The sequence below is a fragment of the Synchiropus splendidus genome, chromosome 15 (genome assembly GCF_027744825.2).
Source record: "Synchiropus splendidus isolate RoL2022-P1 chromosome 15, RoL_Sspl_1.0, whole genome shotgun sequence".
In the NCBI taxonomy this organism is placed as follows: Eukaryota; Metazoa; Chordata; class Actinopteri; order Syngnathiformes; family Callionymidae; genus Synchiropus; species Synchiropus splendidus.
Genome location: NC_071348.1, coordinates 13,678,677 through 13,692,559, shown reverse-complemented (window position 1 = coordinate 13,692,559; position 13,883 = coordinate 13,678,677). Strand labels below are relative to the sequence as shown.

General features: G+C 41.8%; 1 protein-coding gene and 1 long non-coding RNA gene across 3 annotated transcripts; both read right to left on the bottom strand.

Moving 5' to 3' along the window:
• Nucleotides 1-426: 426 nt before the first annotated feature.
• On the bottom strand, nt 427-10,714 carry snx27b (sorting nexin 27b). Of its 2 annotated transcripts, none has more exons than XM_053844124.1 (13): nt 10,254-10,714; nt 7,132-7,363; nt 6,854-7,046; nt 5,721-5,785; nt 5,540-5,644; nt 5,384-5,462; nt 4,920-5,083; nt 3,821-3,910; nt 3,322-3,471; nt 3,127-3,255; nt 2,358-2,417; nt 2,218-2,280; nt 427-2,113 (listed from the first exon to the last, which is right to left on the bottom strand). In XM_053844124.1, exons 1-13 carry the CDS (start codon nt 10,580-10,582, stop codon nt 2,000-2,002), a joined length of 1,773 nt encoding a protein of 590 aa, XP_053700099.1. In that variant the 5' UTR covers nt 10,583-10,714; the 3' UTR covers nt 427-1,999. The 2 variants fall into 2 exon arrangements, with proteins under 2 accessions (XP_053700099.1, XP_053700100.1); XM_053844125.1 differs by having other exon boundaries at nt 2,232-2,280.
• Nucleotides 10,715-12,572: 1,858 nt separating this feature from the next.
• Nucleotides 12,573-13,153, bottom strand: LOC128746828 (uncharacterized). The gene is made up of 3 exons (XR_008412594.1): nt 13,108-13,153; nt 12,770-12,888; nt 12,573-12,701 (listed from the first exon to the last, which is right to left on the bottom strand). It is a non-coding gene; the product is annotated as an uncharacterized LOC128746828 (long non-coding RNA).
• Between the last annotated feature and the right edge of the window lie 730 nt (nt 13,154-13,883).

Below are 13,883 nucleotides of genomic sequence, written 5' to 3'. Positions count from 1 at the left end.
GCACCAACAACGAAGCAACTGAAAAATTGGAGTCGAGTAATTCAAATCTGTATGCCCCATTGAGTGGCTATACAAAACAATGCGTGCTGTCGGGTGTGCCAAATCACAATTATGTGCTTTTAAACTGGCATGTAATTTATAATTGACTTGTTCAAAGACAAATTGTGAGCCACCAAAAGTCAATGCCGTTTAATTAGTGCACAGGGACTCTTGTGAGGGTCGATGTGGAACTGCCCGCTTGTGTAATGGTCTCCCTGATCTCATTAAAACAAGCTGGTGTCGAGGAGAGAAGCCAGAAAAGCACGAAGAGCCCACGAGCACAAGCTTGAAATCATCTTTATCAGACTACAGACTGACCAGTTTGTCGATCATGGTGTGATAATATCATCTTTCTATCCAGGATTTAGTACACAAGATACAAGAAAATCATCAATAAATCGGTTTATTTAAAAGAATATGTTACAATTTCTTACAGTAAGCGTCTGAACCAAACACTGTAGTTAAACTTAACATTTCAACAGGAGGATGTCACACTCGAGCGTCAAAGCTTCGACTAGGATGTTCAATCTGGTTGAAATAAATAATGGAAGCAACGAGGGAGAGAGAGAGCGAGAGAGAGAGAGAGGAGGGCGAGCAGTGAAGCTGATCGGTCAACGTCAGACTATCGACAAGAATTCAGGGTTGTACATTCCTTCTCCACTCACGGCTGTGCACATTCAATTAGACCTCATCGTGGCGCTCAGTCTCCGTCCACAAGTCGAAAAAGGGCTTGGGACTGTTTTCAGATCAACATTGGAGCTTGACAAATAACAAAAGCCGACATCTGAACTCAGCCTTGAAAGTCTGAATGGACTAAATTATCACCGGCATTCTGCAAATAATTACCTGCAACATGGAAATGAAAACAGAATTCTCTTCTGTTAATATTTGTGCAAAGAAGTGACTCAAATGAATACACAATAAAACGCCCTTTTTTAATCCTCTTTTCAAAGAGCTTCGACTGAGCATGAGAATCTATTTTCTCTGACGTTTCTGAAGGATGCTCCCAATTGATCTGAACATAATTACAGACCAAAACGTCGCAGTAAGCATCCATCACAGAGGCAGTGGACTCAGTGAAGCAAGCAGAAGGGCGACCCCTGCTGGTAAACCATGGCTTTATGACCTGCAATCTTGAACAAGAAATTGAAGAATGGAAAGGGTCAAACGGAGATAGAAATCTTTCTGGACTTTGTTAATACTGCCATGTAAAGTGCTTCTCACACAATACTGGTCAAGAGTGCTTCAGCGCAGGCTTTTTATTTTTTATTTTTAGTTGTTCTGGCTGCTTGTGGCTTGTTTTCAATCGCCAGCTAGGAGGTCTACAAAGTTAGAACAAGTCTCAGCAGCATGGATGAACATGTAATGGTGGACCGATGCGGTCAGCTCATGAGCTCTGTTCACGTTCCATTGCTCAAATGCAATTGATTTTCCAATGGACGGGTCATGATCTGTCAAAGAACAGTAAAGCAACACTTGATCTAACTGTGGAGTCACATATGAAGTTAAATATCAGGAAACACAGTGGCTTGTTTTGACATGTTAACGGCTGCGATCCAATATCCTGTTGTTGCAGAAGAGCCCTGTGTTTGAGGGCACAGTTGGAGAGCAACAAAACTGGAATAAAAACAACGCAGCACATGTAAGTCAACAAGACAGAGCTGCCTGTACGAGAACATGTTCCCATCTGTAAAGGGAAAAAAGCTTTGTGTTTCTCTGCACTGGTCATCCACAGGAGAACTTTCCTCACAAACTCCACGCTCCACTTCCAGGCCCTCACGAAGGCCAGCATGAATCCATGAAGCCTGCTCCTTTGTGATGGTTCTGCTCTGGATTAGAGAGTTCTGGTGAGTGTCTGATGGCTGTGATGGTAGGCAGATGCTTGCTGCATGTTTGGAGTAGGGAATCGGGCGGTAGTGTCTATGTCGATGGAGTAGTTAATAGCTGAGCGTCGGTGGCGCTAAATGAGGACTGAGCTGAGCTGAGTGGACGAGGATGACGTGTAGTTAAGAGATAACGATCTCTCTTCCTGTGTGTCTCCATTCCTTCTGTGTCTCAGCAGCTGGAAAATATTCTGCAACACAAACAGCAGGACAAAGACGCTCACACAGAGAAGGTGAAGGCTTACTGCGGCTTTTCACAATAATAAAGACGGGACAGAGGCAGGCAAAGCCTTACCTTGCCACACATACCGTCTTTACTGCAGTTCTTATTATCTTTGTCTGTGGCCTCCTCCTCCACCTGTATTTGCAAGTCAAACAGGCACAATGGTGAATGGCTTGTGTGGCAGAGATCATTCTGAAGGTGACGGTTCATACCTCCTTCCTCCACTTGAGCTCGCAGAAGACTCTCTCAAAGCATTCATGCATGTAGTTGAACTAAATGCAGAAATACATTAGATTAAAAAACATCAGAATAAAGGAGTACACATGGCGCAGAAAAAGTTATTAATAGCAGAGATATTTCACAAGTCTGACAAGACTGACTGTCCCGTGAGCACAAAACAAATACTAACAGCGTAAAAGTACAATATAAGAACTACAAGACTAACGTTTAGGATGTGAAAAAAGAAAAAGAGTTGCAGATAATATTAACAAGAAAAAAATGTAGAATGACTTTTTAAGGCAATGATAAAAATAAGACTTCATAATCCAAAATGTAACCAGTAAGAAGCCACAGCTGAAAGAGAAATAAATTGGAATTAATGTCAACAGTACTGTGGGAAAATATTGTATGTGTGTGTGTTTATGCATATCTACATACAGGGGTTGGACAAAATAAAACACCTTAAAGCTTTTTTAGCTTTATATATATATATGTATATATATATATATATATATATATATATATATATATATATATATATATATATATATATATATATATAAAGCTAAAAAAGGTGTCCATTATTTTGTCCACGAAGGCTAGCATGAATATACATACATACGAATGTATATTCATGTATCTTGAGTGCTAATCTACAGATGTGAAAATAATTTCGTCTATCCTCTGATATGTTCTCAGTTCAAACATTACGTGAGATATCCAGGCTTCAGTTGATAACCACAGACAACATTCAGCACTCACATACGGAGTGAAGATCTTCACCCAGCGGGGCTTCTTCTCCCCTCTTGCATATTCAAAGCAGAAGGCCATCCCCTCCTCGTCCGTATCCCACCTCTGCATCTCGCCCCACTCGAATGCAATGACTTGGTTCTAAAAGTCAACATTAAGGCATGACCTTTGAACCTGGGGCCAATGATTCCAACTGAGGGACTGTACCTCCAGTGTCCCCTCCTCCGTGCAGGCGTGCAGCTTGAAGTGGTGAATGCTGATGGCCGTGATGACGTGACCTTTGCGCCGAGAGTCGCAGGAGCAGTGCGGGAAGATGATCTCATTGTAGCCCTCGCAGCCTCGCAGCACATTCAGATACTGAGAAACCATGCACATCAAGCATTCCATTTTTCATAATCCCTTTTTTAAGCACTGTCTTGGATTTCATTTGCAATCTGTTAATAATTCATGAAGGTCAGGACTTGCATTCTAATGAATAAAATATCCCTCTGCAGATGCAATATAACTTGATTTTTAACAACCCTTCAAGATTCAGGAATTTTGGCTCCTACCAAACAGGATTAATAGTTAGTTTTTTTTTCATTCACCGCTATAACTTTTATGAAAAGTTTCAACTGCTGCGGTGGGACCTGAAGTGCGGGCAGTCCTTATTTCTGAGTGGCAGGTCAAATATAGCAGAGAGAGGGTTCATGTGCAAAACACTGACCATGGACATCTTCTTTTGTTCAGACAACTTCTGCAGCTGGTACGACTTCTGCTCTGCTTTTATGAAACCTTTCTTCACGTCCTCGAGGGCCTGAGAAGCAAGACTTAGAATCAGAGACACAGAAGGAACAATCACGTAGAGGTGTAACAAAACAGTGACCTCTCCAAACGATAATGATTGACAGTTTTTTTCTAAAAGAAACAAAGACAGAAAATTGGATTGAAAACAATTTGATCGGCACAGTGCGACCCTGTGGTTGGGTTTTGCTCTGAAAACGAAGAAATTTTGAATTTACAAATCTCACTGGTAAAGTCCTTCACGAAAGTACATTTGCATTTTGTTGTTCTAGTCAAATTCGACAGCAGGGGCCAAGACAGCACATTAAAAACCACAAGAAAATGATATTCAGTAAATAAAGCCTTATATATTACAGATATTTGATGATAGCTGTATGTTGATCTTTGTTCATAAATTGTAGTTCAAAGTTCATTTTGTTATTAAAAACTGCACAGTAAAATGACTCTGAACTCATATTTAATGTGAATGATCCTTTTTTGAATGTGAATGATTTCCTTTTTTTTTAAAATAATATGTCATTGGTTTGGACAGACAACTCATAACTTTGCATAAAATGTCAATAAAATTTGACATCAAAGAAAAAGTGAATCATTTTTGGAAAACCCCAAAGCAGAATTCACACTCACATTCATAATGGATAAGGAATTTACTGTGGAAGGACGTTTTAATTCACAGAGAATCTGGAGAAGGGATTCATTATTTTCAATTAATTTGAGTTTTCTGGCATTTCTCCCACAAGAGTTCAACCCAGAAAAGCCCTGAAGCACCCACCGATTTTACAGTGTCTATTTCTCAAAAGACGATCTGACACGACCGTTTTTAAAAACAGTGGTAGGAGAGACTACATGAAACTGTAGTGTTCATCGGGGCTGCAAGTAATAATGGAGAAAATAGAAGGCTTGGTAACATTGATTGAGCAGAGTAAAAGAGAAATGAATGAAGACAATATTTCTTATTTCATGCAACTACAGACATTTTTGTTTTATTTTGTGCTGCAAAATTTCACTCAAAAAGCACACACCTGATGGAAAAAATAGTTGACAGCGAGCTGGTTGTCATTGAGCAGAATCTCCTCCTCAGTGGTGAAGAGCCACTTGCGGAGAGTGAGACAGGTACCAGGGATGGCTGAGGTATAATTCTGGATGTAGAGTTTGTGGGGGAACTCATTGGGAGCAAGTTTGCGCACTGAGGAGGAGACAAACAAATTTCACTTTGCCTTCTGCATGGAGCCATGACACTGAAACACATTTATTCCCTTTTACTGAGACACAATGAACAAAAAAAAGGTATTAAAACCTATTTTAAGCCATTTATCGCTCGACAAACATACATTTCAAGTGTGAGGTTACACTAAGTGAGTGACATTTGCTGCCCTGGTCTTTTACAACATCACACACAGTGCAGCATATGCTTTTAAAAAGTCTGATATCATCTTTTTGGTTGAGCGAGACCATGCAAAATCGAATCTGCCAACTGCTGACTCACAGAAGGTGTGGTTGATGACCTCGAAAAGAGCAAAGTAGCTGGCTGTTATACTGTCCATGCCCAGCTTGACCACGACAGCCTGCAGGAGACATGAAAGCAGTGACACAGCCGCAGAGTGATTTGATGACAGCGCACGGCAAAGTCTGGTTAGTTCACCTGGTAGACCTGGTCAGTGGTGGAGTTCTTGCGCACTCTGACGGTGAGCGTGGTCTTGTCAGGCATCGCTATTCTTAGCTCAACGTCTGACACCCCGTTATAGTTCTGGATCCAATGAGGAAGCGACACACAGTCAGACAACATTTGACGACCACAGACAGTCATCTGTTCCTGTTTTTACCTCGTCTGACTCAGAAAGGAACTCTTGCATGATGTCACTTTCCCCAATGACTCGCACGGAGCACACTGGAAAAAAAAACAACACACCAACTGAGATTAAAATAACTCATGTAAAAATGTTGTGAGCAGAAAGATGCTTTTCTGCTAACCTGAGCAGCAACAGCACAACATTATTCCATCTCTCAGTCCTTAAATTTCAGCAGGTCAGGAGCTGAGAGGTGGAATTAAATGCCTGCAGCTACATACTCAAACAATCTGAAGAGGGCAATGCTATAACACAAGTGAGGAGTAGCAGCAAGTGCAGGGCAGACGAAAGAAAGAGGAGCCTAAGAGTGAAACAAGACTGAGTGGAGGTCGAACCCTCTCCAACCTCCCAGGAGCAAGTGAGACAAGATCTTGCAAGGCAGCATGACAAAAGGCGAATGCAGTTCAGCGGAGGGTGACCTGTACTGCATCAAATTCATCCGCATTCTGCAGTCACAGCAAATTTACCAGGAATTTTCACGTAATATGACTGGGTTGTCCTGGTATTTGGACGCGTGACAATCCAACCGAGACCATCAGATTAGGACACTGGGGACCTTCCTCAAAAACCATCACTCTTGATGGACTTTGATAGAAACAGTAGAGCCGGTGCACTCGCTTGAATTGTTGTCAACCATCTCATTTCTCAGACAAATTTGTGATGGGTAATCTTATTTTCTGGTGGCCATTGCGGGCAGGATACATCACGCTATTCAACCCAGTACTGTGCAGAACAACCAATTTTCAGAGTCAGATTTTCACTTCCATATGCAAATAAATGTTGTTCTAGACATAATTAACTAAATAAGCAATGCACTTCCTTTCAGAGAGCCCTTCCTATGATCAAAGAGATAAGCAGATAAAAATAACCCTTAAAGAGCAAGTTCGAGAAATAATGTTTTTTCCCCTCATGAGCGGCAGCTTCCAGCTGCACCTTTGAACTGGTAGATAATTTTTTTACAGAGTTCATCACAAACTTGACTGACCATTAACAGCAAGTTTTGAAGCCTGAAGTGCTGGCTTTTACAGAGCCATCTTTACTAAACAGTGAGATCATGTAAATGTGAGCGTTAACAAATATGGAATATGTACAAACACCCCTCCTCTTACCTTTCTCGAGATACTCTTCCAACCCTCTGCGGCGAGCATCTAGCTGCTGCTCCGACAGAGAAAAAGGCCATTTCCCAGGCAGCTTTGGGAATGTGAAGTTTGCAAACTCTCTCTTAAGATTCTGATGCAGGATGACAAATTCTCTGTATCTTTTTGAGCACAGCTGTCGGCCTGCCATGTAGACGTTATATACCTGAAGAACGGAGAGGACGATGTCATCCGGCATAAGTAAAGAAGTGTCACGATAAAGCATTATTAACAGTTCACACACAACCCACCACAAACTTTTCCTGGTTGAGCTCGGTATGTTTGTAGCTCGGCACAGAGATGGGGACGGCCTGTTTGTCGGAGTAGTCGTAGCATGACTGAGTCGATCCGTCGTCGCCAGGATCCAGACAGTCTGCTTCCTGGGGGGGAACTGACAGCACGGCCAGGACCAGCTCCTTCTCTCCGGCTCGGATCAAGTCCACCACCTGCTTGTGGGTCGCTCCTTCGACGTTCACTCCGTTACTATGGGGATGAAGAACAGGGTGCATAGTCAGCGAGGAGAGACACCATGATCATTAGGCTGGAAATCGATGTGGTCAATAAAGTAATATTACAAGAATGTGTGAGCATGACACTTCAAATATATTATATATAACAGTTTTTGCTATTATCTTGAGTGCAAAAGACATAGATAATGTGACGATAGAACACACAGACTATGAGTAAATCAACGTATTTGGTGTGTTCAGAAACAGTCATTATAGAGGAGCCACCAGACTAAAATGATGAATGACAGAGACATACAACAGTTCAGTCGAGTGGAGGTATAGTTGAGGACATGAAGTTTGTTCATCGATAAATGACAGACTTGCAGTTAAAACCAGCCGAAACCTGTGTTCATCCCACAGCTATGATATGTCAGAACAAAAAGCAAAAGTCAATTAAATACAAAAACAGAAAAACTGTGAGCAAATAAAGTTTCATAAATTTATTTTCCACTGCTACTTCAGTTAATGGGACAATAGGGGACTGAAGTCCATCCTATCCACATCGAGTCCCAGCAGTCCGTCACAGGCTACTCATAAGCACAAGCACAGGCAGGACACACAAAGACCACTCAGAAAAGACCCAGGTCAAGTAAAAGAGTTGCTACAATCAAATTCACTGAGCTTACCTTTCGCTGTGAGGCTGCCAAAGGCAATTTTGATCAATTTTAGTGAAGGTATCATGCCATTTATAGTCTGCATCACATGAAACAGTCGAACAGTCAAACCACTGACAACTATCTGTCTTCACTTAATATGAAGTAGTGATGCACAAAAGAGGCACTATGTTCTATTCTTTTACAGAGTAATAAAACTATAACAGTCCAAAAACAATGTTAGATCAATGCACTCATCTTCAACATGTAGCTTAGATGAAAAAGTGACTGTGATCACAGCAGAAAAAGAGACAAGTTGGGTGGGTTTATTTCCACCATGGTGCTGTGCTTTGTAGATAAGTAGCCTGAAGTTAACTCGACTCACAAACAGAAAGTCCAACTGCTTATGACACTTCAAACAAAAGTAAAGATGTTAGACATGAGTGGCCTCCTGGAGCATGAAAAGAAGATATGGCAATCAGTCTCAAGACAGAGCTGTTTTCATTTGCTATTTAAATGCAAAGTGAAGCCGCATGGATCATTGGCACTTCTGTTATGTAGGATACATAGCTATTTTCTCAAATATTGAAGTCACTTGGACGTAGAATTTCGCAGTCACAAGCTGTGCTTTCCGGTAACAAACAGCAGTTCTAATGTCAAAGCACGCTTTTTAATGAAACTCAAAGGACACAGTCAACAGTGGACCTATTAGCATTCATTTTTGAAGGGTTAACTCAGTCATTTTCACACTCCCTGAGTGAAGACGTTTGGAGAACATAGAGCGTACACAGTACTTCCAATTCTGCAATGAACAAATCACTTTAAATAGTTAGTAAATATTAATATATTTTCTACACAACAAATGAAATAGTCTTCACTTTCCCCTTCTATCTTTCAGCCTCCTCCACAAATGACCAGGCTACAACACTATATGCTTTTATCATTCATATGTTGACAGAAACCTCAGGTAGAGCAGCGCCACCACCACAAGCAGCAAACGCTTGTGTTTGTCTTAATGAAGCTACCTTTGTGTGTGTCCCTCTGGCAGATAGCGACTTACTTCTTTGACTTCTAACCTATTTAGTAACTTCACAGAACAACCTGTTTTACTGTGAACATAATATGCAACAGTGCTATTTCTTACTAAGCAAATTCACTTTAATATCCATCCAGGATTATGTTCCCTTTCTTGTTTGTCAGCACAATAAAAAAAACAACACATAGAAAGCATCAAGCAGATGTGTGAGACCATCTTCACTACACAAAACACAGAGTAAGCACTCCAGCAGTTGAGCAGCCTCATGACTACATAATAGGCACCTGATGGAGAGGCCTTTGCACCTGCTGCCTCAGCAGATTGGGAAATGATAAACAGTTTTTAGGAGGCGCTTTTCTGATGTGTCATGTTTTCTTTTCCGTTCACACTGCAAGCGGATGGTTAACTCCAATCTCACACCTGCATCTTCAGGGCGGAATCATAAAAGAGTAGACAGAAGCGACTTGAAAGCAGAATGTTTGTGTAGAGTGTCCTGCACCACAGGAGCAGTGTGTAACAGCACTGAGAAGTATTGATTCCCTGATGGATAACCTGGTCTGCCGCCTTCTGCTCTACTTATTTATGACGCACATGTTCTCAGTTTAATGGAGGAAATGCAGCATTGTAAATTCGGCTGAGGCAGAGCTCTGTTAAGGTTGAAGTTTTGTGCATCAGGGAATATGCATGAATGCAGCATTCACGTATAATAATGGGGTCAACAAACTGCCAGGTTACTGCAGGCCAGCCATGGAGAATCCAGCCAATGGGATTGAGATTTTATGAGAGCAAACCCAATCAGAATTGCAGTGACGGCATCCACCCTCTCCAGCATCCCTCCACAAACACACACCGGAGTGTCAACAGTGATGCTGGGCTGTATTGCTGCATGCTCCTCTCCATAGCAACAGAGCCTAACACATCCCCATGCATACTAACGTGCTACTGAGAGCCTCACAGACAGATGTGGGACTTATTCTGGACTTCCGTCGGACCTGATCCGGCTGCTTGCACACAGATACAACAGTTTCACGCTTCACTGTAGGTGTTTTGTGTGTTTTGGAAGCGCATCACATTTTTATGTGACTTGAATAGCTAATGATCTCTGGACGTCCAGCACAGACACCTCTTTCATGGGTCAGAACGATCCGGTCACAGCAACCAGACGAATGGCTCCCTTCATTTAAGCGTTAAACTGGGGTACAGACTGGGCAAAAACAAGGACAGCAGTCACTTACACTTCGAGTATCCGGTCCCCCCTCGATATCCCGGCTCGATCTGCAGCTCCTCCTGGGAGAACAGCGCTCACATGCTGCAGAGGGGCGTACAGTTGTCCGTTAATGCTCCGCAGTTGTCCCCCTTCACTCACTTGTCCACGAACATTGAAGCCATAGCCCGAGTCGGACTTGACTATCCGGACTAGCCGAGGGCCCGAGGTGACGGTGGTCGCCACCGGGCAGCCGGTGACCGGTGTAACGTTGCCGCTCCCCGAGCCGTTACTGCACGAAGACTGCGGGAGTGAAGGCACCGACGAGCAGCTCCCCGCTTGTCCCTCGAGATCCGCCATTCGCTACGCGGTTTGTATCATCCACTTGAGCAAACGGTGAATGTCCTGAGAACATTAGCTGGCTGAGCCCGGCTAATCAGCTTGGCTAGCAAACTGACCGAGAGACGCCGAAAGAAGCCGAGTAAAGTCGATGACTGGCGAGTCCGCCTTGGGCTGCATTCCATGTCGATCACCTCCCCTTGTCCGTCAACCAACTGCGTGCCAATAAGAAACGAAGCGCCGTGTTATCCTCTGCAATGAGAAAAACATGTTTCAGTTGTATGTACAGTATGTAATTAAGCGTGTTCACCCCAAGGCAGAGACCTGTGCAGGGTTTTTTTTGCTTTACAACTGTCTTAATAAATCACACTATCACAAGAAAAGCACTCACAAACCTCCGTCTCGCTTCTGATTTGCATCCACTCCGTGAAAATTTTTAAACCAAATTTTGACACATAATTTATCAACGTGTTACCTAAGTATTTCGAGTGTAATAACCTAAAACGGTCAGCAGGTGGCTGTAGCGCCAAGGGTTCCTATTTATACATGACCTACTGAAGAAAAGACCCTCGCTGCGGGGAATGAATGAGGAAACCTTACAAATGCTTGTAAACATTGTCACCATAATTACCTGCTTTATTACAGTGAACATCCCTGTTTTTACCAGCCTGTGTCAGGAGAGCGTGGCCTAGCAAAAATCAATGGGAGATTCCATAGATTCAATATTCAAGAGGTTTATTTGTCACACATACAGTTATACGCGATACAATGCATGGTGAAATGGTTTGTGTCCCTGCGTCCAATAAAAGAAAAAGAAGTGTGCACACAGGATGCATACTATGATAAGAATAGTGAATTATAGAAACAGCAGTATGAAGCAACAGTGCAAAGTAAAAAATGAATTCATAAATGCATATTGCATAAATAAATATATGTAAAGTGACAGTATGACAGATATAGAACCTACAGGACATACAGATTGGCAGTAGCTCACCAAAACCAAACCACTTCCATAATATACTGTTTAGAAACTGACCCTGAAACTTTCTTCAAAATACACTCTAGAGTAATTTTGTTTTGGTCCTAAATACAATAATTTTGTTCTGTTTGTGGCTGTTGTTTTTAGCTGGCATCTCTGACGATTCCCTGCATATTATATCATAAGCTAAAACAGCAATTTATCAACATCAAACATACTAATGTTAAATAATGCACCGCAAAGGTCCGCACCCTTTGAGCTGTTCAAATTCAAGGACACTAACCTGTGAGCTCCACAGGATGATGCTATTGCGTCATAAATTAGGATGGAAATTGGCATCTTTGCAACACATATTTCGGCCTGGATTTTTAAAACCTATTCTGAGTAAATAGCGCGACCATCCCTCCAAGAATTGATCACTTTCCAATTCATAGCATTCAACCTGACCTACTGGACTGTTTAGGTTTGGGGCGGAACCAGCAGCATGTCAACAGAACTGCCACATGGCTGATCTCCTGTGAATCAGAGCGTGTTAGCAAACGTTCAATCTGTAATATACAGTTAGCTAAACATCACATAACAGTGACATCTAAACTTTACAGACATCCTCCTTGGGGTATTTGCTATTGTAATGGATATTACTCTGCAGAATCGGAAGAGGAATCCATGTTTACTCAAGGTTTGACTGTTTATTTAATGACGTGCCTTTGACAAACACAAAGTCCTTTAATCTAAATTAATTGATCAACGTGAGAAGAACATATCACATGACTAATATGATACAAATCGTTGATATAATTCTGCTGTAATGAATGTATATATATTTTTCATAGACCACGTTAATACATTAGATTAGATAACCTTTATGAGTCCCACAGAATAGATTATAGATGATAGTATAATGGAAGATAATATGTTGGAAATACAGCCAAAAAACTTATAGATGCAATGAAAAGTCTCCCTACGAATCATTTTTTGGGATAGGGGTGGATGGTGGGTGATATCTACAAAAGAAAGAAAACACCAGAGAGATCTGTGCCATCAACTTTATTTATAAGTGACAGTAGAGATAGTTGCTATGAAGGTAGCAAACTCCTTGAAATTCAGAGAGCCACTGCAATCAGCATCCAGATCCTGAAAGATCTCCTGAGGCAGGTTGGGCTAAAACAAACAAGAAAAAACAAGGATTAGTGATGTCTTACTTTTATTTCACGCCTGGAAATAGTTACCATCTCTTTGTGCAACATGGCAACAAATTCCTGTTTGCTCATACAGCCATCCTTTCCAGCAAAGGCATTGAAGGTGTTGTGTAACTGCTTGACTGATTCAAAGATCTGCGACATTTCGGCTGCAAGAAAAAAAAAGCGGAAAGATCCAGCAAATCATATTAAATTCACTTCACATTTCACTGACACACAGCAGGCATTTGAATTTGTCTAGGCATTTCTATTAGTCTGTATTTTCTAAGCATCAATGTCTAAAACCGTTCGCCTACCATGCAGTTTCAGAACACCCAGACAAAAAATAGTCACTGTTCTCAAGCTTAGACTTGTGTGAAAGCACTTACCCCTGGAGAGGAGGACTTGTCTTGAAGATGAATCAGCAGAGAGATAAGAAGTGAGTAACCAAGTAATGCTCAACACTATTTAAATGCTCTCCAAGGCCCTCCCTTTTAAACGCCCCTCCTTTTTTGCTGTTGGCTGTTGTCTACATCAATACAAAAAAAGAAGTCTTTGTTTAGTGGAAAAAAAAACCCATGATCAAAAGGTATGCATTGTCAGTCATTATGTTAAGTTTTTAACTCTTGTGAATAAAGTTAGACCACTTTCGACCTTGCCACTTGCCTAGGTGTGCCCTTTGTGAGCTAAGCTGATGTAAAATTGCAAACCTGGATGGACACTGGCAAGAGGGGAGGCAAAGGAAGGATGGTATACTATATATTATATGCAAGAAGGAATGGAATGTGATAATATTGGGCCCCTTATCATAAACAAAATGAAAACAAGGTGGGTCACAAGGAGTTTTGAGTTTGTTGTTCGCAGAACTGTGGACCATGCGACCGTCTGAAGCAGGAAAACTGTGACTCATCGTGGTGAAAATGAAGATTTTCGGGCAGCTTGGCAGGCTATAAATGACCACACCAGATTACATTCTGCCACGATGATTCACCAAACATCTATGCACAGAGGAGGAACAAGCGACAATGAGGGAGTACAGGCGGCAGCACACAGGCTACTTTCCCAAAAGTTGGGAAAAGTTTAGCAAAATGAGGTGGAGAGATGGGATATGTTCATTGAGAGCTTGAAATAGTTGAAAGGTTGGAAAACAACAAAGGAAACAAAA